The following is a 24,020-nucleotide window of genomic DNA, read 5'->3' as shown; positions in this document are numbered from 1 at the left end:
TATATATATATATAATTATTACTAGTTAATATAGTTAATAATTGATTTAAATCGATTGTACGTGCAAAATAAATAAATTTTTGATTATCACATTCCTCTATATTTCTTAATTAATATTTTCAATATAATTATTATGACAATCGCTAGTTAATAATTGATTTAAATCGATTGTACGTGCAAAATAAATAAATTTTTGATTATCACATTCCTCTATATTTCTTAATAGAAACGTTTAATATTTTCTTCCTTATATAGAACATATAACACGAGATTACCTTTTTTTGCCATATATAATAAGATATATACTGTCTGTGAAAAACTAAAAACAAATATTAACATTTACGCTACTGTGAGAGATTCATTCTCTTGTCCATGGAATAGATAGATTTACGAAGAGCGTTCCATTTGATCACAGTCAATCATACGGCCAAAGTTTTTCCACTAGACCAATCATTTAGAAGATCTTGCATTGAATTGGACAAATTGGTGACGTGACGTGAACAATTTTGATTTACGCCATACTTTCCCATCTATGTTATAAATGTTCTGTGAAGTATATAATACGCGCACGTGGGTACCAATGGTATTTATTGCATATGACATGCTATGTGTACTTTGGAGTATCCGAAAAAGTATTTCCAAGCTCAAGAAATATAGGTAAATGAAGATATATGTAGAAAATAATTTCGCCAGATAATTTCAGTGTAATAACTGTGAACTGTGATTGTTGATGTACAGTAAAATTGTGTGAGAGATTATGTCTTTCCGAGGACGCGGTGGTGGTTTTAGAGGAGCCGGCGGTTTTAGAGGTGGCCGAGGTGGTGGAGGATTTAATAGAGGACGCGGTGGCGGTTTCGATAAAGGCAGAGGGTAATCTCGTCAACATTGATAACACACAATTACATATCATATAATATATTTTAAAAAATTGTTTAAAAAGTTAAATTAGGTTATAAGGCATTTCAAATAAACATATTGTTTTCTCTGTTAATATATCATAGGTATGATCAAGGACCTCCAGAAACAGTAACGCCATTAGGACATTATCAATGGCCCGTAGAAGATATGATAGTTGTTAAAGGAGAAATTGAACAAATACCATTTTTTAATGCACCAATTTATATGGCAAATAAGCAACAAATTGGAAAAATAGATGAAATATTTGGTAATATTCGTGACTATTATGTATCTGTTAAGTTAGAAAATACAAAGGCTGCCAGTTTTGAGAAAGATACTGAGGTATGGCAATATTAAAAATATAAGAAACTTATAAGTTTACTATTTCTACTCGTACGAGTTTTATATATATATTATCAATTATTACTTATTGATTTTAGTTATACATTGATCCAGCAAAGCTGTTGCCTCTCCAAAGGTTTTTACCAAGACCTGGAGAACAGAAAAGAGGTGGCAGTGGTGGTCGTGTTATGAAAAGAGGTGCTGGAGGAAGGAGAGGGGGTAGTGGTAGAGGTGGCAGGGGAGGAGGAGGAGGCGGCGGTGGCTTTGGTAATAGAGGTGGCAATGGTGGAAGATTTAGAGGTCACGGAGGAGGTGGTGGATTCAATCGTAATAGCTCAGGTGGAGGAGGACGCGGAGGAGGAAGAGGAAGGTGGTAGGACTTAAGATTAATTTTATAAACAAAATATCTTTCCCAAAATAAATAGCAAATGCAAAAATATTATAATTGCAATGTATATTATAAGAATAAATATTCTTGACTGTGCAAAGGACTAAATATATTTTGTATAATTATTCTCTTAATAGAAAGTAATTCTGCTAGACATCTTTATTAATGTTTCAATTACATACTGATAATGGTGCAATTATTTATATATACATATACACGCATGTACATAGATATGTACTACAGCATAATGTGTATATCATTAAAAATTTTATAAACAATTGGATGATAACCTAAATCAATCTTGATCGAATTTTATACACTTTCCAAGTTTTTTCTCTGCTCTTTTCAACAATTTATCACGTCCTCTTTGCTTAACTTTTCCTTTTCTATTCAGTTTTTCTTCCCGATCACGTGCTATTTTATCCCAGTACGATTTCTCATCATCATCTAAAAAATTGGCACATAAAACCCATACATTAAATATATTGTGTGTGTGTATATTGGAATATGATCTTAATATATATTTACCTTTTAAAATTGTCAAGCATTTTCCTTCATAACTCTTTTGCACAAATGATTGTGCAGCTTCCGCTGTATCACACCTTATATAGGCTTCGCAAGAACCATGTGTTACATCTATATATTTCACAGAATTGTTATCTCTTAACTCCATCTGAAATAAATATATATAAATACTTGATATAAAATATATTAATAATATTTTCTTATTAAAGATATATAAAATTTTATAGATATATAGATATATTAAAGTCTTTTTCTAATAACGCTGATATACCTTGAAACTCTGTGGATCTGTGCAAGGCTCATCCATTTCAACTTTTACTATAATCCCTGGTGTATAATTGATACGTCCGTAAAGTGACTTTTCTGTCTCGCTAATCTTCGCATTATCCTTTTCATTTTTGGATTTATAATTCTCTCCAGCTGTATCATACCATTTCTTTCCTGTTATATTTTCACTTTTCTTCAAATGTCCTTTCAGTAGCTGCATTTTAGCTCTTTGCAATTCTAAATATTTGTTTCTAAGACGTTTCCAATCTGGTTTTGCCATGACATGCAGTCCTAGCGCATTACAAATATCATCCTCCAGAATTTTGCTTCTCTTTTTTCGATTTTTCTTTTTCTTTTTTTCATCAACACTAGCTTCTTCGATATCACTATTCATTGTTCCACTATTTCTTATCATGGAATGTTTTCCAGTTTGTAAATTTTTCTCTGCCTCATTACTTGTGACTTTACCATCATCACTTGTATTTAGACATACAGATCTTGTTCCTTTATTTTTATTTGATTTAGTCGATGATTTATGGGATTCTTTTTTCACTTCTCCACTAACATCTTCCACAATATTGGTATCGTCTATTGTGAGTCTTCTTTTTTTCTTTTCTGTAATTTTATTACGAATAATATTTTTATTTGGATTTTCTTGATTTTCTGTACTATTGTTTTCAGTGATATCAATTTTGATGTTGTCATCTGCGACAAATATTTTTTCAGAAGTAGGTTTCCTCTTTTTTACACTTTGTTTATTACTATTATTAGCTACATCTATTTCATTGTCACATGTTTTATCATTATCTTCAGTTTCATCTTTTGAAGCCTTTTCTTTTTCAATCTGTTGATCTGTTATGCTATGATTCTCAGCTTCTTTTCTTTTTTTCTTGACTTTAATATTTTCTGCACTTTCATCTGCAGTAAACGATTTTTCTGGAGTAAGTTTTCTTTTTCTTATATTTTGTTTATCATTATTATCTGCTATATTCATTTCATTATAAGGTATATTATCGCTGTTTTTACTTTCATCTTCTGATGCCTTTTCTTTTTTAATATCTTCCAATTTTGATATCTTGGAATTTGCATTATATATTGGAAATGAATGCCCATTTTGGCTAGTCTCATCATAAGTACTTATACTTAATACTTCATGGGGGGCTGTATTGTATGGTAAAACACATCCCTTTTTTCGAAACGCCTGGAAAATGAGATATTATACCATAATATTATCAAGCTACAAAATTGTTATATTTTATTTGTTTACTCATTTACAATTACACAGTGATATATTTATTCATATTACAAATATTATTTTTCCACTTTCTCACCTTAAGACATTCTTGGGCACTATTTGGTGTATCAAATTCTACAAACGCAAATCCTTTTATTTTTCTATTGCTCTTGTAACGAGGAACCGAGACATACTCTACCAATCCAAATTTAGAAAAAATAGATATTATCCAATCATGATCAGCATCTGGAGGTAAATTTTGTACATAAACTGTACATTCATCTATATTTTCCTTCTTGTTAATTGGTGTTATTCGATAGACCTTTGTACCATCTTCCGACACTTTTAATATAGTTGATTTCTGCAGAGCCTTAGCTATTCTATTTGTATCTATAGTTAGCTCGCGCAACTTGTTAAATTGTGTAAATACATCAAGATCTACATCTATACAGATAAAACAGACAAATCAATTAATATTTTAATATTTTTAAAGAATTAAAGCATTAAATAATGCTATATATTATATTAGATAAATCTAATGATTAAACTTAAGTGATTATGAATATAAAAAAGGAAAATATACTTACAAGGATTTGTTTTCAATAGTTCTGATAGAAAACGATCCTTATTCAAATTTGCATCACTGAAATAAAACTCCATTTGCTTAAGTATTGAAGCATGCAATGCTTTCTTCCTTAGTCTTGGTTTACCATGTGAACCACTCGATTTATTGTTTCGTTTAATTGTATCAACTTTTAGTTCTTGTACTTGAGGAACTGGAATATTTTCCGAAGCTAGTTCCATATCTGACCCTTGTTCTTCCATCACCATTGTATTTTCAAAAAACCATATAACAGGCTTCCTAATACAATATATCTATGTATTACAAGAATGATTTATTGGCTATTGTTTCTACAAAAGAATTGTAGTAATCAGTTTTCGAGTTATCAAAACTTGGTAAAATATTAAATGGTAGTATTATTTAATAAATATATGAAAATAATAATTGAAATAATCGCCCAATATTATGAAAAATTATAATCCGTTATTGGTCGGTATCCGTTATCCGGGATATTTTTTATAAGATATTAGAAAATATATTAATATATTTTTTTTATTTATATTCGTTCTCTGCTTTTCATATTCTTATTTTACTAAAATATATATGTAAATGCACAAAATTTCATAGAAATTAAAGGAAGAGTATTTTGCATAATATATATTTACCTTATTTGTAACTCTTGATATTAATAATAATTACGTACGTATAGATTCACATAGGTTATAAGAACTCTCAACGATAACATGACGGCAGAGATTATTAGACCCATAGACATAGTATATCTAGACCGAGTGTTGAGGAGTGGGAGCCGAGGTGCACGTAGAAAAGGACATACTCTGTTTCGTGCCCCTTGCGTTCTCTCTCGCTCGCACGTAGCATGGCGAAAGAATATTCTGCAAAAATGGGTATAGTTATGACCCATGCAAACGTACGTGTAGACAATTTTTCCATAATATTTCATTTACTATTGCAAATATGTATTTGCTATTAATTCTTTTTTGGTAATTCGTATTAATTATTTTTAATTTGAATTCAATTTTTATTTCCAAAATAAGATTATGCGAAATTATTGTTATATTTTTCATTAAACTGCGAATGGAAAGTAATATCCGCCTATCCCCCCGCATGTTTCAAATTTTACTCATCTTACTATTATAATGAAGAAAGACCCAAACATATTTCAAGGAATCCTCCCCAAGAAATTATGATATCGAATAAATTAACATAAATAATATTAAAGAATGTATTAAAAAATGACAAACTTTAAACGAAAAACTCGAGAGAATAAGACGAGAAAAAATCGTAATATTAAGAAATTAGAACTAATCAAAACTCAATTAATCGAACTTAAAAATGATCAAAGTTTGATCAAATAATTTAAATTTTTATGTCGTATAATTTTTTTAAAGCACAGAGAAAGATGTATTTCATACCAGTTAAAAATCTAACTTCTAATTATAAGGACAATGAAAAATAGCGATTTTGTGTAAGAAAAATTTTTCATATCAAGCTATATCGTCATTGTATTACATCACAGTTGGCAAATCATGATCATTTTTTGAAGTAAAATAATTACTGTTTTAATTGTAAGAAAAATATACGAAGAGTAAAATTCAAACATAAAATTTGTTAACGGACATTTTTCTCAATGTCTTATATTATTTATAAGTCCAATAAAAGAAATCGAAATTATCATAATTTTTTTTTTGGGATTACCAAAATATGTATATTATTGGTTTTATTAAAATATACATATATTATGTATATTAAAAATATATTAAAAGTGTTAGTATATAGAGAATATTTCTTATTGTATAGTGAAAAGCATATCAATGTAGTGTCACGTATTTGAAAACGAGTATGCAGCGTAATATTATGTGGCGACTGTTAATGTTTGTTAAAATTACGTGAGATTAAGTATTTCCATACTAACATAATATTTACGGGGCGACGCGTGGCGCCGGGCGTAGAGTCTGGTAATCGAGAGATCCAGGTTCGATTCCGCTCGAGGTCCCCATCCTTCCCACATGCCTCAAAAGAGGTTTTTCCACAAATTATCATATAAAACTCTATCCTTCCACTTCCCCATATGCCTCAGAAAAAGGTTTCACATTATCCTATAAATATGTAAAGGTGTAAAAATACATACGATATATCTGTTGCTTCAACGAAGCTCATTATTTCTGCAAACCTGAAGTCTTTCGGTCTCCGTGGTATGTTGGACTCTCTCTTATATCTTATGAAGCAATCTTTTAAATACTTCCAGCGCTTGCTGGCTTCTTCCGCCGTTAATAAACCTATAATAATAAAATCTTATGTAAAATCGTATGCAAAATACATGTATGTTTTAAAAAATTAAGATCTTCAATAAATGTAACAAACCTTCCATCAGGTTTTCCACCTGTTCCCACAGCAGTCTTTTTTTTGTTTTGGTTTTTTTATACAAAGGGACATGTGGATCCCACAATGCTGGGAGACCTTTCACTATTTTAATCAGTTTTTCGTCGCGGTACTCTTTGGACTCTTCGTATTCACTTATTTTTGAAAATTCGAAAAACGACTGTGTCTGCTCCTTGCGAGCAGAATCTAAATTCTTTAGGTTTTCTTGGGAAGCTGGACTCTCTTTTATACCTTATAAAACAATCTCTAAGGTATTTCCAGCGTTTGCTGGCATCATCTGCCGTTATTAAACCTTGCTTGCTTAGGTATAAGAAGGTTGGCTCCGGCGAATACTCGCCATACGGCCATAAACAGGTTATAGATATATATATAAAGGATAATGTAAGAGTAGTTGTGTTTATATGTAGGTTCTTCTTAGGGAAAGTGAGAAGGAAGGAATTTTTGGGAGGTGATAGGAAAGTAAAAATGGAAAAACGCAGGCCAGGGTTGAGCCGGGAATCGAACCCGAGATCTCCGGGATGTGAGTCAGGCGCGATAGGCACTGAGCCACCGGAGGACCCTGTTATTAAACCTATAATAATAAACAAAATTTTAAAATACATGTATGTTTCAAATAATTAAAATATTCAATAAATGTAATATTTGAATATTTATACAAACCTTCCATCGCGTTTTCCACTTGTTCCCACAGCAATTTTTTTTGTTTTTGTTCTTTTATATAGGGGAACACGTGGATCCCACAGCGCTGGGATACCTTTCACGATTTGAATCAATTTATCGTCGCGGCACTCCTTCGATTCTTTGTATTCACTCATTTTTGCTTCAAAATTCAAACGCGACTGTGTCTGTTCCTTGCGAGCAGGCTCTTTTATATTTTTCGAGCAATTATTTGTTTATTTAGAAATTCGATTTGTTTTAATAAAACTATATAATTTATTTTTGACGTAAATGTATTTTTCTTGTCATATTACATATGAGAGAGAAAAAAAAGGATAAAGAGAATGATTTTAAAAAGCAAAAAATTAGATATACATTTCCTTATATACATAATTTTTAACGTATCTGTTATTTCGTTGATTACCAAGGTAAACTTTTAATGCTTGCCAAAAACGAACTCGCGAAAAAGCAACATAAAGTTGCCCATGATTAAAAACATCATCATCATAATCATTATCATAATTATCATCATCATTACTAAAAAAAACATGGAAAGTCCATTATTGCTTCTTTTCCGGGATACTGATTAGTTGTTTCGAAACTCGATCTCGATCTCGATGTGAGTCGCATATTTTGATTCATATCTGTCAAAAAAGAGACAGAGAGAGGGAGAGAAAGAAAGAAAAGGAGGAGAAAGGAAGGCACTTTATTTAATATTAAAAAAGTCGAAGAATAAGCGAGATAGAGATAGATAGATAGATACAAAAATAGATAGATAGATAGATAGATAGATAGATAAAGAGAAAGAGAGAGAGAGAGAGAAGGAAAAAAAGGAATATGAGAGAGAAAGAGAGAAAGGCGTTTGGATGTGTGTGTGAAAGTTTGTGTCTAAGAGGATTAATATACTCTTAATATAATTACTTATTAATTATTTAATAATTAATAAGTGTTATAATTAATAAGTATTAATAGCGTGTAATAAAAACCAGTGTAATGGCGCGCACGTAGCGCGTGCCTGTTTTGTTCTAGTACAAACTAGAAAAAGCGTAACTGCAGGTTCCCTTTAATAGTGTTGGATGTGTTCTGCTTGACGCTACGAAAGTTTTGTTTTATCAACCAATCAGGAGAAAGATTTCTTTGCTCTGATTGGTCAATCAAACATTCCGAAACTTTCGGTGCGCATTCTGTATTCTGTGTCCATAATGACAGTTGGCGCCGCGGAACGTCGTGGAAACAATATTCGGGGACAGTGTTTGAAAACACGGAAAAGATGCGGACGGGATCGTCCGCCGCTTCCCGTGATCGCGTGTATATACGGTGAATATCGGGCGGTTGCCGAGGTAACGCATAAAATGAGACGTTATGTTCCATTCGGCGCGATTTCTTAACGGGTTTCTCATCCTTCTGCCGACGATCGCGCTGTGCGATGGCGCGAACCAGACGTACGAGATCGACTGCAATAATTTACGAATGGGACAATACATCTGTCCCCATCCCGATTACGATTTCATAGACCACAATACGCAACAACCACGCGGATGTACCAAGGAGAACAAGGCCAAAGGTAAGCTTGATCTCGTTCGAGATTTTAGAGCATTCTTAACCTCTATTCTAGAGACGTTTTATTCATATGTATCTATGCTCGTTCATTTCATATTATTATTTTTGTATTTTATTTGTACATTTAATATAAAATAATGTACATTCAGACATTGAAAGATGGAGGAAGAACGTAGAAAGCGCAATTAAGAAACAAGTCTATTGCTCATTTCATTCTCTCTGTAAATCTTGGTTGCGTATGTTGCCTTTGGTTGCGTTGCTTTTTTTGCATTATTACATTTGGAGACAACTATTCAACGCGTGCTAGAGAATCTTTGAGAGAATTATATTATTTTAACAAGACTAAACATAGATTTTTTTTACTAGTGTTATGTCTAGTTGCTGATGGTCTCATCTGTACAGAGACAAAAAATAATACTTTCAAAAAGGATATACCTTGCAAATGGACGTAAGTACGATTTGGTATTTTAAATGAGCATAATTAGAGTTTCTTCAGAAATATTATAGGAGAGATTTAAGATATTTACTTCAGAATATAATTGCTCTTAGGAATGGATATTCTTTCGAGACATCATTATTGTTGTCGATATTTCTTGGTATGTTCGGCGCGGATCGATTTTACCTTGGATATCCCGCCTTGGGCTTACTCAAATTGAGCACACTGGGGTTCCTTTTTCTTGGCCAATTTGCTGATGTAATACTGATAGCTACACAAATTGTAGGACCAGCGGATGGTTCGCATTATGTGATGCCATATTATGGTGCCGGAATTAACATTGTGACGAGCAACAATTTTACGTATAGAGTGCCACAATACGAATATTGAGAGAAAAGAGCAAATCTGCTATACAAATGGGAATTTTTTAAAAATATTGTATAATCTCTTCTACCGCGAACAACGATGTACAATCCTAAATTTGAGTCCTATTTCGCTATATATTTGAATGTGAATTAGTCTCTATATTATTATATTATATTACTATTCCAATGAATAAGCTGAATACTAATTTGTAGATATACATTTCAACGAAATACTGTATATAAGAATTTATGCATTGCCAGGTAATATAATTGAATAATAAATTTACAGCGTTTATTTCTACATTTTCTGTTATTCATCTTTTTCTCAATTTTAATTAGGTTTTTCAGAACGTAGGTAGCGGCGATCGAGTTTTAAATACCGCAATTATGACTCAATTGACCTTGAACGATTTATCACGAAATTGTAAACTATACCTCGTACCGTCCATGCACCGTAATTAGCTTCGTGCGATTTCACATTCGTTCTTAATCTCTCGTTCTTCTGATATAAACGCGGAAATAAGAACGTTTATTATCTAACATTCATTATTATCATCTTGTATTGTATGTGTTGGAAATCTCAAGACAATGAACTGAAAATGTGCATCATGTTACCATTTTCCATTATTTATTAATCGGCACGTTTCCGATATGAAAATATATGTCTGCACATTTCTTTCTTTGGTAAACTCTTTCAAGGTATTATCATTTTGCGAGAATTAAAAAAAAACAGAAACGTTTTATTAAATCAGTGTTCTGGCAGACACATCGTTGAGAGACGACGAGCCGCTCTGCATCATGACTTCATTTACGAAGATTATATTTCGACTTTTACCGCTCGGAATTGTACTGTTAATTGCGGCAGTATATCATTCCTTGAGCGATTATAAAGTAAGTATTTTTTTTATTTATTACATTATACATATTTTATATATACACATACAAAATTATTATCTAATTTGTAAATATACGTATATATATAAAGGTACAATGCATTATAGAAAGAAAACTTGTAATTTCTTCTTAAAAGACATTATTAACAGATAAAAACAAATAAATTGCATATATATTTGTCACTTTGTACATTTATATGCATTTTTCAAATAATGAGAAGAATGTAATGTGAAAATTTTATTTTAGGCATTATATTTATTTTATTATATATATATATATGTATAAAATCTTTATACCTTTTACATATATATCAAAGAAATAATTTTTGCAGTATATTGAAGTAGAAGAAAGCATTATTAATCTGCAAGTATCCCGGCATCGACGAGCGATTAATCCCAAAACTGTACTTCGTTGCAAGTTCAATCAGTATTATGACCAGGAAGAAAGACGTTGTCTAGGCGTGCCCGGAGGTGGTAAAGTGCTTCATGTTGAGAACGGACAATCCTGCGGCGTCAACATTTTGAAACCGCATTGCACCAGCTCTTTGTATTATCACATCTGCAAACGTGACAAGTCGATTCTAGCGCAATGCGCAAATAGACAGATTTTCGATAGTCGTCTACAACGATGTGCCTACTACGATTCAAGCAAAATGACTCCCAGCACTATTCAACCGAACAATCGCGAGTATTACGAACACGTTAATGTATCATTTTCGGTGCCAAACTGTACGGCACTCGGCCAGTTTCCCGTACCCGATCATTGTTATATGTTTTATACATGTGATACGAATGGACATACACTCCACCAGAGTATCTTTAAATGTCCGCGAAACACGGGGTATCAACCAAACAGAAGAGTCTGCACTGTCATGTCAGATTGTGAGAACAATGACTCGGTAGACTCCGTTTGTGTTCAAGATGCGCCTGGTGAGAATGTGGAATCACTAAATTCTAAAGAAACTACAGAAGAAAATGTCGAAGAAACTACTGAAATATCCGAAGAAAGCGAAACCAGGAATGTAAACGATTCTGCTTCGAAAAGGGAGGAAAGCATAAACTCCAAGACCTATGATGATATTATCTCCACTACTCCTGAAAGTGTAACAAGTAATACACTATCAGTGAACAATTATGGAGATAATAACGGCGATTTATACGAAGCAAGTTCATTGCCCACGCAACCAATCCAAGACATTTCAGTATCTGATGGTTCTGGTGAAACATCAATGCTCAAACAAGCATTGAATCCGACCGAAAGCGCGCGAGAAGTACAGAATGAGAAATACGACTTGGTATCGCCATTAAACTTACAAATTACATTACCACCAACGGTAGAACTCGATGATAACGCACATTCCATAATGACACTGATGACCTCGACACCGATGTATGATACAGATATAAATTCCAACATTGATAGTGAGACAGCTGATACTACTCCCTTTTCTACAATCAGCTACACGTCATCGAAATTAGATGAAAGAACGCAGCATATAACAACGGAACAGTATAACAACGACGAAACAGTAACATTACCGAATTCAAACACTGAAACTCTTGATCCATATTCCCCATCAACAATAAGTAATATCTCAGAATTCTCTTTAATCAACGATAAGTCATTGAATGTGGACGAAGAAAAGCGGGATGTGACTGGAGCAATCGATTCATATCAAACATCAACAATAAGTAATGTACCAGAATCTTCTTCGATCGTCGATACGCCATCAAAATTAGGTGAAGAAACGCAGGACACAACTATGGAAGAGTATAGAAATAATGATGATGGAGCAATGACACTACCGAATTCAAACACTGAAGCAATTGATCCATATTCGACATCCACAATAAATAATGTACCAGAATTCTCTCCAATTAGTGAAACGTCATCTAAATTATATGAAGAAACGCAAAGTACGGTCACAGAACAATACGGAAATGACGACAGAATAACGACACCAGCAAATTTTAACAGTGAAATGGTTGATCAGAATCCGACACCAATATTAAGCGATATATCTGTAACCACAGATAGTCCAAGAAATGATTTTGATACTTCTACATCGGCATCTGCAATTTTATCACCACAAGCAGACATCAATGATGATCAGTTTTCCAAAGAATTATTTAAAACTTCTCCTTCGGTTGATAGTAAATTCGTTGACCCCGACTTAGATGTGCCGGAAGCAATCGAAAATGTTTCTACTGGATATTCATTCGAACATACTGACACTTTAGATTTAACATTGACGACAAAGTCCACTTTAACTCTGGAACACATAACTGCATCAATGGACATTACGACTATAACACCCACAATACAAAATCTACCTGCTATTTCAGACACAGATCTGATAACACAGAATGGTAAGGATAGCACAGAAGCATTGCCCTTTATTGAGCAAGATGCTGCGCTTACAAATAATTAATATCATAAATGCATTCATAAAATATATATAATATGTTTTTGTTAGAATATACATATAGGGATATCATTGATAAAAGATATGTGTAATCATAAGAATATTACACTAAAAATATATCTAAAGAGAATAATAATTTATTATAATCACAATCAATAATTTATTTCCCGTTTTTGAGGTAGTTATGAGCAATTAATATAATACATAAAATCCTTTTCTATATATTGTATATATACACACACACACACACACACGCATTATGATACAAAAAAAAAATTATTCTACAAAACAGAATAAATAATAACCTACTAAATAATTACCTACCATTTTTCATTAATCGTTTGTACCAATATAGCTTGCACATGGTTTTAAATATTATTATTATTACATATTTTCCTTTTCTTGTTCGTTTACGAGTGTGTAATAAACGCCTTTCCGTTTAATTAGTTCCGAATGCATGCCCATCTACAAGAAAAAGAAAGAGAAAAAAGAGAGAGTATTATATATTATTTATATATTATCTAATAATGGCATCACACACATTAATTTTATTGATCAAAGCATACCTCCACTATGACACCGCGTTGTAATACAACGATTACGTCAGCGCCTTTAATGGTACTTAATCTATGAGCGATCACAAGTACCGTTCTACCTCTCGTAGCATTTTCAATCGCCTTTTGAACGACCCTTTCGCTTTCATAATCCAATGCGCTAAATAAAAAAAAATAGATAAGCACGGAGATATCAATTTTACATTATTTCATCATTACTTGTACCTTGTAGCCTCATCTAGAATTAAAACAGATGGTTGTTTTAGCAAGGCCCTGGCAATAGCAACCCGTTGCTTTTGTCCACCAGAGAGCTGCGCACCTCTCTCGCCGACCTCGGTCGCGTAACCGTCTGGAAACTTTGTTATAAATTCATGCGCATTTGCTTCTTTAGCTGCTTCAATGACCTGGATTGATGATTAAGTATGTAAAGTGTTTTTTTTTTTTATATATATAGTAATAATCACACATTATAATTGCAATATCCTACTATCACCTCTTCATCTGTTGCATTTTGTCTCCCAAATCTAATGTTTTCCATGATGCTGGTAGCGAATAAAGTAGGCTCTTGATTTATATAGCCAAAAACGTTACCTCTGAGGTAACTCGAATTAAGAGATCTAATATCTCGACCATCAATAGTAATGGAGCCTTCATCAACATCATAAAACCTATAATATTTTTACATTTTTATATAGTATATATTTTATATATCTCTGTGAATTTCAAAATATATGATTGTTATGGATTATTATGGACCTTTCTAATAATGCAGCCACAGTTGATTTACCGTTACCACTAGCACCAACAATATTAATAATTACATCATATATATAAATATATACAATGTGACTGCTTCTCTTTTTATGCATATCTACATTTTTTTTTTTTAATATTTGACCAATACAATTAATTATAATATAAATTCATAATTACCTTGAAATTATCGAGGAATTATTATGATATCTAAATAATACAGCGCGTAACATAGACATATTTTTGTGATAAAAATTTTTATCAAACAAATTGTCGATATTACTTATTATGCTGACATATATTTCGTATCTTGTGTATATTTTGTATTTATTATGTTTGCATCAATATTAATGACTGTAATACGTAGACATGATAGAGATTTTTTAATTTAACTATATAAAGGTTATAATAATAATAATAATAGTATTGCTACCAAGGGCGCCGCCATATTTTAATGCGACCATATGTAGTTCCATTAACTTCCCACAGATAGCGCTCAATGTGCCATTTAAATTGCGCAGTATGAACAGTATGAAGTCATTTTTACATTCTCGTATTTATACATGTGTAATTCGAAGTTTATAACTTTGTAGAAAAGAAGTTATGTGAATGACAAGTATATTTTGAACATTTCAGTGTGTGTGTGACGAAAATATTACGGAGAAATCTATTTCTTCGGAGAATCTCGACTTTTCGTCAAAATCAATTAGAGGACCTCGAGAGGATAGACTAAATAAATGTGGTTAGAGATCGTATATATATATATATATATATAAGGTAAGATTATTTTATTCAAAATATACACCAACATATACATACAAGTTAGAGGGAGATATCGCGTTGAATAGCGAATTGTATCGCGATTATAATAGAGATAAATAGAGAATTCAATGGAAGATAAAAATATATATTATTCAGCGTATCGTGAGAGAGAAATTCTTTAATCTATTTAACAGAGTCGTAAAATTCACTCGTTGATATCTGTAAAATAAAACTCGCCTCTCTCTTGTATTATTTACAACTTTCCCAGAATTGTCGAGAATCCGCGAACAATCCCCGATATCTTTGACAACGAAAGTAGAAACGCGGACTTTGAGATCAGTAAGCTAATACACATATATGTCGCGTGTGCGTGTAGGCGCGGATAGAAAAAGCTCGAAAATTGCATCTCGACAACGAAGGGTCCCCGCGGCCGGATGAATGGCGTGCGCTGGGCCTTAAAAGGCCTTAATCGCCCCGGCAAACTCTTTGAGCGGCGAGTTAATGACGTGTATTTATGTATTCGCCGCGTTTAATTGCCTGTGTGGCTATTAGCGCTCTATTCCGCGTTCTCTCCCCTGGCGGTTGAATACTACTTGCGATGTAGGGGTGAGTTTATTCTCTTGCGCGCGCGAAGCACGCTGCGATATTCAGAGTGGTGGAATTGCCTAATCTAGGAAGACAAAAAAGTGATTATAAAGGAACATTTAGTGCATCTTTCTTCTTTTTATGCGCTTTAAGATCATTTATTTCAAATAAATTTATCTGAAAAATTTTAAACTATATATACTTATTTATATAAAAAATTTCATTTTTTTTTTGTTTTGGAAAATTCAAATCACATAAATTCAAATTCAATTCATGATTATTGTAAATCAAAACGAAGAATTTGAAACTATATAATGCAATAACAATCAAGATTAAAATTAAAAATTACACTTATTTATTTACATGCAATCATAATGTTTCTTTTTTAAATATTGAGCTAAATAAATAATTATTTTGCAACCTAAATTTTTAAAATCTCGTCTAATGCAGGGGGGAATATATTCTCCTGAAAATCGCGTCTCGATCGTCCTTTTCTTTCTTGTAATAACATAGGCTTTTAAATATCTTCATAATATAATGCATAGAAGAGAGAAATTTTTCTTAGAAAATATCTATTTTTCAAGCTTATACATATAAATCAACGATAATAAAGGAATATGTAAATTGAAATTTTTTAAAATAGTATGATCTGGTCTAGTGGGATAGCTAAATTTTACATTTTGGAAAACTATATTCCCTGCTAGAGATTTATCCGCGATTATATCACCACCGGTCATCATTAGCGAAGGCGGCATATCCAGATACTGTAAGAGATATTTATGGTTTCTAAAACTCTTGTGTGAATAAAGCTGCATAATTCGAATAAAAATACCTGTAAAACTCTGGCACCTGCGCTTTGTCCCCTAACAAAAGTTCCAAAAAGCATGGACAATTGGCCTAAAGACTTCTGTATGGTCTGTGTAGCCATTAAAAATGCCATGAGATTTCCTGGAGACAATTCTCCTGTAGAAAGCAAGTGGCCGCCAAAATATAGCGTGGAGAGTAAAATACCGTTAAGTAATAAATTCGTTCCTGCTTGAAAGAAACCTATACCAAAACCTAATCGTTCATAAAGCTCAGACGAATGTTCAACTTCTTTGTAAAACATTTCTGCTTCTTTCTCTTCCGCGGCAAAAGCTCTCACCTGGTAAGAAGTAAGTGAATAAAGTGCAAGATAAAAGATTTAATAGCATTCCTTTTTAATTAACTATTTATCTGCAATACCGTTCGGATATTTTGTATAGCTTCTTCGCAAACGGCAGTCGATCTTGCGACTTGATTTTGGGCTTCCATTGACAACTTGCGTAAACTTTTTCCCAGGAGAGTACCAATAAAAATTATTGTAGGTAAACTAAATACCACAAGAGTAGTCAATTGTGGTGATATCACTATTACAGAGATAACACAACCAATAATTTGTGTGAGGCTTCTCAAGCCTTGAGCAATGCAAGTCTTAAATGAGCTCTTAAAGTCTTGAATATCACTAGTCAATCGACTTACTATTTCACCAGAACGTGTTTTGTCAAAGAATTCTATATCTTGCATAATAATTGACTTGAACAAATCTTGACGTAAACTCACTGCAATTCTCTCACCCACATGGGAAAGTGTATAAATATATACAAAAGTGAAAAATGCCTGGAAAAAGATTAAAATTTATACAGATGAGAATATTTGATTCTGTTATGATCTTTGATTGTAAAAATTATTATCTTAATCATGTTACATACTTGTGCAATATACATGCGTGCCAAAACAAAAGCTGGTTGAGTTAGTTGTAAGATAATTTGTTTTGTAGAATCGCTTTTGTTTTGACATATTTCCGTGAGTACATTTATAACACTTCCAACACACTGCGGTATTTGAATATTTAATAGTGCAACTATTAATGCACTCTATAAATACAAAATGAGAATATTATTATTTGTATAATATGAGATTTATAAATTACAAATACTTACTGATAATGCTAGCAATAAGTACCAAATATGTGGATATAAATATTTAAAAAATTTTGTCCATTCAAAGGTCAGTTCAGGAGTGTCAGATTTGATATTGTTAATTCTTTTGGCTTCTCTACAGAGCACAATTTGATTACGTGATCTCAAAATACAAGCAGTTGTTACTCCTAATCCACTAAGACCAAATTTAAAAATATATGAGGAAAACTTTGATTTATTCATATTTTCTTTGCAACATTTTTGAGTATTTTTAGTGAATTCACGTTTTGCTATTCCCCATATGTTTTGGTTCTTTCCGTGTAGAATATATTTCTGTATTGGATACCTGAAATATTTTATCAAAATTAATTGAAAACACAATGTTATTCCTAAATCTTAGAAAATATCTATTTTTCAAGCTTATACATATAAATCAACGATAATAATCTATGTTTTGTCCCTCTGATTTTTGGCTTAATCTTTCTCTTGATAAAATTTTGTTCTAATAGAAATTTTAATTTTATTACATCGTATTTATGTGTTTTAAGATTCTTCAGATACAATTAAGATAAACATTTAAAAAAGATCTGTAAATACTAATCTTGAAAGAATCGATGCAACATTTTTCTGCGCTCTTTTTTTAAATACAAATTGTTTACTGTGCTTATACATGCTGCGGGAATCCGTTAGTTTTTCCTTTTGCACAATTCATCTGCGAGTAGGGCGGTGAGCGAGAGGGTAAGTTGTTGGAGCGCGTGTTTTTCAAGAATGCTCTTTACGAAGAATATCTTGCAAACGAGTTTGCGTCATCTGTGGTACTCAACGTACTCAGAGAATGACGAGAACTTCACATTAGACCCTTCCTCTCAGATCTACAAAAGCCATCGAGCCGAGGTTGCCCTTTTAACCCAGATTTGCGCCATTCGCGATCGTTCGTCTTATCATCGTTTTTAATACTTTTTAATTCACTACATATATACATATATATCCTTTCCTTCATCCTCTGCGATATTTTGAGAATCAACACGATAGTCATAAAAGTAACGATGAAAGAAAAAGTTTTATTATAATCACAAAAAGCTTTGAAATAACATTATATTAATTTAATATTAATATGATAATTATATCATATTAATATTAAATTGAATGATAATTATACATAAGTATATTTAGGCTTTCATTGACTCTTAATAACCATAAATTGCCCAAATATAAATGAGGCAGTTTTTATTATTTAACATAATATTTATTAACATAATAATTAAATTTTAAATAAAGTATAGAGGTATCTTAATATATATATATATATATATATAGCAAATATATATTAATACTTATATATTAATGTGCAATACAGGATAGACGATTACATCTAATGTTATCAATGTAAAAATCAGATATACCAAAGTTTTCATTCCTGAAGGATATAGCGCATTCCTAAAATTTTATTCAGATTGTCGTGTCTAATATCAAGAAGACGCGTCTTTTTCGCGGAAAAATATTTCATCGTAGTACTTGTACCATTATACGCGTGTATAAATCATCGAAACCATATACTTTTCGCGAAGAATCCAATATCAGAGATTTTTTATTTAAAGGAAATCTGTGCAAGCAGACGAATATTAAAGCGAGAAAGTATAATAAAACGAAGAAAGCGAGGAAAAGAGAGAGAAAGAGAAAGCACATGGGTGAGGGAGGAAGAATTCAAGTATAAGCATTGTAACTGCGACAGTTTGCCGCGCCGTGACGGTCGAAGAATGGACCAAATGAAGCCTTCTAAATTTCAACACCCTCTTCGTCTCGCGAGCCTCTCCGTCTTGCCGCTACAAACCGGTATCCCATTGCCTTTCCTTTTTCCCCCGTCCTCCGTCCTCGCCATCCCGTTCTGGACGAAGCGATCCGCGGCGGCGGGTACGAAAGCCTCATCCGTGAAACACACGCGGTGTGCAGGTGCCGGCGAGCGACGGGGTGGCGATGACGCAAAGTCAGCGCGGGCCAATGGACTCGGCTCTGGAAACAGCCGGAGAGCGGTGCACCGACTGCCGGCTCGCGATTGGGCGTGGCTCCAGGGGGGTGCCCTCGACTCCCCGCTATCGGGGGTGGGAGAATCCCCAAAGTGTGCCCCGGGGTGTAATATCATACCGCTAGGTGGATAAATAGACGTAGTACGCGAGGGTATGTCGGTGCGCCGAGAGGAGCGACGAGGAGGAGAGGCCGTGGAAGAGGGACAGGGACGGGGGGAGACGGGGGAGGGGAGAAAGGGAAGCGAAGAGGCGTAGTGTAAGTAGGGGAAGGACGAAGGGACGGAGGTTTCGGGGATATATATACATATATATGCGAAATGTGTAGGGAGAGATACGGCGGAGAAGGAGGACGATGGAGAGGTCGCGGATGGTTGCTCGAGGCCAGCCGGAGAAGAGGTGGGATCCAGGTCTGGTTAGAAAATGGTCGCGCGGCAGGCGCAAGGGGGGTATGGTGCGGGAGAGGGATGCACAAGGTATACGAGGAATCGGGCGGCTGTGTGCCACGACGACGGCGAACTAGAACAAATAATGGTTGTAGTCAGCCTCAGCTTCCGGAGAGGTATTTTCCAGTCGCGCGAATCGCTCGGGCACGCTCGGCGGAGAAATGTGAGCTCCAAGGCTACCAAGCGCCAAGCGGGTGGGGGTGCGCATCATAAGATATATATATATATATATATATTAATTCTCAAAAATGTTAAAACCCCGAAAGAAAAATTTGCTCAGCTTCGACTGCATTCCTTCCTCTAAATAAAAAAAGATTAGCATTACGAATAACAATTTTCAAAATAAAAAAAATGTTAATATCTTTTAATATTCTTCCGTCGCTTTAACAAAGTTAATTAAGTCAAGAGATTGCAATGTTATATAAAAAAATTATTCTCAAGACAAAAAAAGTACATTTACACGAAAATGAGAAAATAATCCGTTTTATATATTCGTCGGATTAATAATTATATCGCAAGAAACAATTATCGCGCGTAGCAAAAACTCACATTCTTTCGATGTAGCCCTCTTTTGCAAAGCTAATTTCACAAATTTACGTAACTATGGTTCGAAATTTCATCGATATCGCTCAGTGAGTCTTCCCGCGTTCTTGCGTCAGCAATCTTTACACATGTACGGACGTGCCACGAGATCTAAATGCATCCACAAGCGGATATATGATGTACCTTACGCGCAGTAATTCGAGAAAACGCCGAATCGACCGTTGTCGGGACATACGGGCATTTCGCTGAATCGCTGTAACTCTATTACATCGGTGAACGGAATGGATGGATCTTTTTCTGCAAAGTGTCAGTCGTTCGTAGATCTAGTTACGACACACGTTTGTCGGGACCAAAAAGGCATAAAACGTATAAAACAATTTAAATATAAAGTAACATCTGTTCTCATCTATATATATTTTGTAACTGTACAAATTAAATGTTTTTTGGAATGCAATAAATTTCGTGTAGGCGCGCTTTTAAATAATATCAATAAAATATATATTAAATATTACTCTTTTTTTCTATTCTTTACAATAACTTTGAAAAAATTTTATTCGTGAAAGAAAATAGAAGAAAAACGCGTGAAGTATTAACAAAAAAAAATAAAATAAAATTTTGGGTCTCTCGATGCATGTGCAAAATTTTATGGATGCTCCGTAATTCGTCGCAAATATATTTTCGTCGTCATATGCTTCGGATTTGCGGAAGTAAATAGCGACGCGCAAGAATCCGCCGGGGAACGATATCGGTGGATCTAGTGCGGGGAAAACGAGCTATCATCGAGAAAAGCTGGCGCGCCTGAAGCAGCCATCGCGTCTCGCATGCGATTTTGTAGAATGCTGAGCGCAGTGTGCAACGGAACAGGATGTTGTCAGCTGAAATTAAATTTTCCTCCTAGGGCGGTGGGTCGCTCAGCAACCTGATATTGTGGGCGTTAAGCTACGTACATGTCTACAATGCGCGCGGCTGATGCTATCTTCGCCAATGTTCGCTTTGCCGCAATCTCGATAAATTATCGAAGATATATTAATTTTCTTTTTAATTCTTAACCATCAATATATCTGCATTTAATCGATCGCTATATAAAAAGTTGTTGCAGAGTTTCTCATTTTCTATTTTGTATCAATTTCTCAAAGAGAAAGAGCCTCGACCCCTTGAAATTTGCGTTCAAATTTGATTACTTTCGTAAATATTTTTATCGCTTTTTTAAATTTTTTTTTTACGGAACACTGTGCAAGAGTAACATGTTCGTGGGGCACAAAAATATCTCTCTCCGATCCTGAGGAAGAAAAAGTCGCGACAATGGCGGGATACTCAGTTTTCTTGGACTTTCCCCGCTTGGTTACTCCTAGGGTAGCGAATAAATGGCTACCTCGTTTCTCGTGCACCCTTGAAGTTGATTGTATCAGGGGGCGGGAGAGAAAAGAACTGTGTTGAAGGAGCGGACAAAGGAATGAGCGAAAGAACGCAGGAAGTGCGGGGAACGAAGCAGATGACATCGCCTTCCATGACGCGACTATTCAATGTATTTGCCGTTCTCGAGCGAGTTATTATGATTTGCATTACTATTTTCCGTTAAACATATATTATTCATATCTTGCTTTAAAGCAAGACAGGAATTATCGAATATACCAAGAAAATATTTTTCCACATTTAATACGGTTCTCTCTTTCTCTCTCTTTGCAATATTGATTCACTTTATTTATATATCTAAATATTATTCATGGGGAGTATTTTTTAAAATGATGGATCACATTTTTGATCTAACGTTTATTCCGTTTCACATCTTATCGATGTGTTGCACAATAATATGTATCTCTATTGAAAAGAAAACTTCTTTTTATTTGGTGCGTAACTTTGTCTTGTGTACATTTTTGAATTATTCAAAACTGTGCGTATTAAATGTACAAATTTTTGCGTTGCATATAAGAAAGGACAAAAGACGGAATCCGTATTTACAATACATACACAGAATGACAATGCTATAAGTAAGCTTAAAATTTTCATAGACTTTCTTCGTTTTATTATTATTTACGTCAAAACCGTAACTAATTCATTTTAATCTCGAAACTATTTTAATCTAGATATTATTAGGTTAAAATTAACTTTATTGGATCAAAATTTATTTGCATGCTGTTAACCTATTCTCTTTTACGACGAAGCCGATCGTCATCCGGTTATTATAAAGTTTATTCATGTGTGCCATATTTAATATTAAATATTTCTCAACGCGAGATAGCATGATACACATCCTTCGGACAAAACAAATTACATTTAGCATCAGATGGGTGCTAAATGTGGATTATGAATAACGAACGGTAATGTCGAATCCACAATTTGCCGCGGCGGCAGATCGGATAAACAGATTCGTCCACATATCGTTGAAATATTTATGAATTATTCGACGTGATGGTGCGGAGCATTGTGTCCATCGCGTGCGGTGGCTTATGAGCTCGGCTTATCTTCCTTGATATACCCGGGGATCACTTTGAAATAAATGACTCTCGGCGCGACCAACGACATAACCATTAAAGGACGACCCCTCTCGTCCAGCGAGTACGCGGTGACGGGGTAGATCGCTATAAATTACGACCGGCATTAGATCGTAAAACTGTGGGGCGCGACGATCGATTTGTTTGCGAGATCGTCGTGCATCACTGAGGGATCGGAACCCGATTCAGTGGCCGTCGCTGTGCCATTTCATCGGGATCGCAATTATTGCCTCAGAGAACGGTTATTAGAAGTAAATAGTTCCATGCGATTGGGTGATAGAAACGCCTGCCTGTTGGTTCAATGCCAATATCGAACTATTTTTCAAACTCATGGAGTAATATTACTAAGTGTGTCGTTTATTAATTTTTGATTCATGAGAATTATTTGGAATAGGGTGACGTGTATTTAATCCACATATTAAGCATTGTTATTAATTGATTGTGTCAAAGTTAATTTGTGTAAAAATTGATGCATATTACAAATTTTCAACTCAATTTTAGTAATGGCTGATAAGGCGAAATTCCAATCTTGATATTTGAAGATTTACATGTACAGTACTCAGTAATAATAAAAAGATATAATGTTATATGTGGATATAACGTTTTTAAGTTAATTGAATCATTATAAAAATGATTGATAACGTAAAGTATTAACAAAATGTATCACTTGAAAAGCCGAAACTCGAGTTAAAAAATTCATTTTAATCGAGGCCGTGAGGGTTGTCTCGAAAATGCGTGCGTTGGAATACATTATGAAAACTAATAAAATGATTTCGTAGCACGTGACAGGTCTCATATATACAGGAGAAGGCTCTCTTTCTCTCTCTCTCTCTCTTTCCTTATGAATGAATGATAATCTGTAGCGGTAAACGCATCTGTTGTCGTGAGCAGGTGCGGCGTTTCAATTCACACCGAAAGTGGATTAAGAGCCGGCCCGCGTTTTTGTTGGGTCACGTGCGCCAGTCAAAATAA

General features: G+C 33.9%; 6 protein-coding genes across 10 annotated transcripts in view; 3 read left to right on the top strand and 3 right to left on the bottom strand.

Annotated features, from left to right (window-relative positions):
- The window catches only part of LOC115234513 (short transient receptor potential channel 6-like), an 8,399-nt gene extending 7,869 nt beyond the window's left edge, over nucleotides 1-530 (bottom strand). The window contains exon 1 of the mRNA XM_029805647.1: nucleotides 516-530. Within this exon, the coding sequence (XP_029661507.1) occupies nucleotides 516-530 (15 nt within the window). The remainder of the gene's footprint in view (nucleotides 1-515) is intronic.
- On the top strand, nucleotides 258-1,669 carry LOC115234386 (H/ACA ribonucleoprotein complex subunit 1). Of its 3 annotated transcripts, XM_029805429.1 has the most exons (4): nucleotides 338-657; nucleotides 739-870; nucleotides 1,002-1,239; nucleotides 1,338-1,669. In XM_029805429.1, the coding sequence occupies exons 2-4, from the start codon at nucleotides 758-760 to the stop codon at nucleotides 1,614-1,616; spliced, it is 630 nt and encodes a 209-aa protein (XP_029661289.1). In that variant the 5' UTR covers nucleotides 338-657; nucleotides 739-757; the 3' UTR covers nucleotides 1,617-1,669. The 3 variants fall into 3 exon arrangements, with proteins under 3 accessions (XP_029661288.1, XP_029661290.1, XP_029661289.1); XM_029805428.1 differs by lacking the exon at nucleotides 739-870 and having other exon boundaries at nucleotides 258-657; XM_029805430.1 differs by having other exon boundaries at nucleotides 327-870.
- An 83-nt stretch (nucleotides 1,670-1,752) lies between these two features.
- On the bottom strand, nucleotides 1,753-5,004 carry LOC115234385 (la-related protein 7). 2 transcript variants are annotated; one of them, XM_029805426.1, is made up of 6 exons: nucleotides 4,881-5,004; nucleotides 4,241-4,565; nucleotides 3,751-4,097; nucleotides 2,424-3,620; nucleotides 2,156-2,300; nucleotides 1,753-2,074 (listed from the first exon to the last, which is right to left on the bottom strand). In XM_029805426.1, the coding sequence occupies exons 2-6, from the start codon at nucleotides 4,482-4,484 to the stop codon at nucleotides 1,923-1,925; spliced, it is 2,085 nt and encodes a 694-aa protein (XP_029661286.1). In that variant the 5' UTR covers nucleotides 4,485-4,565; nucleotides 4,881-5,004; the 3' UTR covers nucleotides 1,753-1,922. The 2 variants fall into 2 exon arrangements, with proteins under 2 accessions (XP_029661286.1, XP_029661287.1); XM_029805427.1 differs by having other exon boundaries at nucleotides 1,923-2,074; nucleotides 4,241-4,515; nucleotides 4,881-5,000.
- Nucleotides 5,005-8,473: 3,469 nt separating this feature from the next.
- Nucleotides 8,474-9,932, top strand: LOC115234335 (TM2 domain-containing protein CG10795). The gene is made up of 3 exons (XM_029805343.1): nucleotides 8,474-8,836; nucleotides 9,199-9,280; nucleotides 9,382-9,932. Exons 1-3 carry the CDS (start codon nucleotides 8,635-8,637, stop codon nucleotides 9,656-9,658), a joined length of 561 nt encoding a protein of 186 aa, XP_029661203.1. The 5' UTR covers nucleotides 8,474-8,634; the 3' UTR covers nucleotides 9,659-9,932.
- Nucleotides 9,933-10,068: 136 nt separating this feature from the next.
- LOC115234334 lies at nucleotides 10,069-13,260 on the top strand. 2 transcript variants are annotated; one of them, XM_029805342.1, is made up of 3 exons: nucleotides 10,069-10,332; nucleotides 10,397-10,524; nucleotides 10,859-13,260. In XM_029805342.1, exons 2-3 carry the CDS (start codon nucleotides 10,432-10,434, stop codon nucleotides 12,956-12,958), a joined length of 2,193 nt encoding a protein of 730 aa, XP_029661202.1. In that variant the 5' UTR covers nucleotides 10,069-10,332; nucleotides 10,397-10,431; the 3' UTR covers nucleotides 12,959-13,260. The 2 variants fall into 2 exon arrangements, with proteins under 2 accessions (XP_029661202.1, XP_029661201.1); XM_029805341.1 differs by having other exon boundaries at nucleotides 10,069-10,524.
- Nucleotides 13,153-18,218, bottom strand: LOC115234512 (ATP-binding cassette sub-family B member 8, mitochondrial). The gene is made up of 11 exons (XM_029805646.1): nucleotides 18,206-18,218; nucleotides 17,568-17,935; nucleotides 17,337-17,501; nucleotides 16,831-17,244; nucleotides 16,439-16,750; nucleotides 16,215-16,370; nucleotides 14,263-14,330; nucleotides 14,000-14,174; nucleotides 13,732-13,910; nucleotides 13,519-13,666; nucleotides 13,153-13,417 (listed from the first exon to the last, which is right to left on the bottom strand). The coding sequence occupies exons 1-11, from the start codon at nucleotides 18,216-18,218 to the stop codon at nucleotides 13,337-13,339; spliced, it is 2,079 nt and encodes a 692-aa protein (XP_029661506.1). The 3' UTR covers nucleotides 13,153-13,336.
- Nucleotides 18,219-24,020: the final 5,802 nt, after the last annotated feature.

The sequence above is a fragment of the Formica exsecta genome, unplaced genomic scaffold, assembly GCF_003651465.1.
Source record: "Formica exsecta isolate Colony F162 unplaced genomic scaffold, ASM365146v1 scaffold2, whole genome shotgun sequence".
Classification (NCBI taxonomy): domain Eukaryota; kingdom Metazoa; phylum Arthropoda; class Insecta; order Hymenoptera; family Formicidae; genus Formica; species Formica exsecta.
The sequence above is the reverse complement of the archived record's forward strand: the minus strand, read 5'-3'. Positions and strand labels throughout refer to the sequence as shown.

Coding starts and splice junctions, on each gene's coding strand:
- LOC115234386 (XM_029805428.1), top strand. CDS start 542: ATGTTCTGTGAAGTATATAATACGCGCACGTGGGTACCAATGGTATTT. Junction 658..1,001: donor TCCAAGCTCAAGAAATATAG/GTAAATGAAGAT, acceptor AATATATCATAG/GTATGATCAAGGACCTCCAG. Junction 1,240..1,337: donor GTTTTGAGAAAGATACTGAG/GTATGGCAATAT, acceptor TATTGATTTTAG/TTATACATTGATCCAGCAAA.
- LOC115234512 (XM_029805646.1), bottom strand. Junction 16,751..16,830: donor CTATACAAAATATCCGAACG/GTATTGCAGATA, acceptor ACTTCTTACCAG/GTGAGAGCTTTTGCCGCGGA. Junction 14,331..16,214: donor TCAATTTACATATTCCTTTA/TTATCGTTGATT, acceptor ATTTATATATAT/GATGTAATTATTAATATTGT.
- LOC115234385 (XM_029805426.1), bottom strand. CDS start 4,484: ATGGTGATGGAAGAACAAGGGTCAGATATGGAACTAGCTTCGGAAAAT. Junction 4,098..4,240: donor ACTATTGAAAACAAATCCTT/GTAAGTATATTT, acceptor TTATCTGTATAG/ATGTAGATCTTGATGTATTT. Junction 2,075..2,155: donor ATGCTTGACAATTTTAAAAG/GTAAATATATAT, acceptor CCAATTTTTTAG/ATGATGATGAGAAATCGTAC.
- LOC115234334 (XM_029805342.1), top strand. CDS start 10,432: ATGACTTCATTTACGAAGATTATATTTCGACTTTTACCGCTCGGAATT. Junction 10,525..10,858: donor ATTCCTTGAGCGATTATAAA/GTAAGTATTTTT, acceptor TAATTTTTGCAG/TATATTGAAGTAGAAGAAAG.
- LOC115234335 (XM_029805343.1), top strand. CDS start 8,635: ATGTTCCATTCGGCGCGATTTCTTAACGGGTTTCTCATCCTTCTGCCG. Junction 8,837..9,198: donor CAAGGAGAACAAGGCCAAAG/GTAAGCTTGATC, acceptor TTTTTTTACTAG/TGTTATGTCTAGTTGCTGAT. Junction 9,281..9,381: donor GATATACCTTGCAAATGGAC/GTAAGTACGATT, acceptor AATTGCTCTTAG/GAATGGATATTCTTTCGAGA.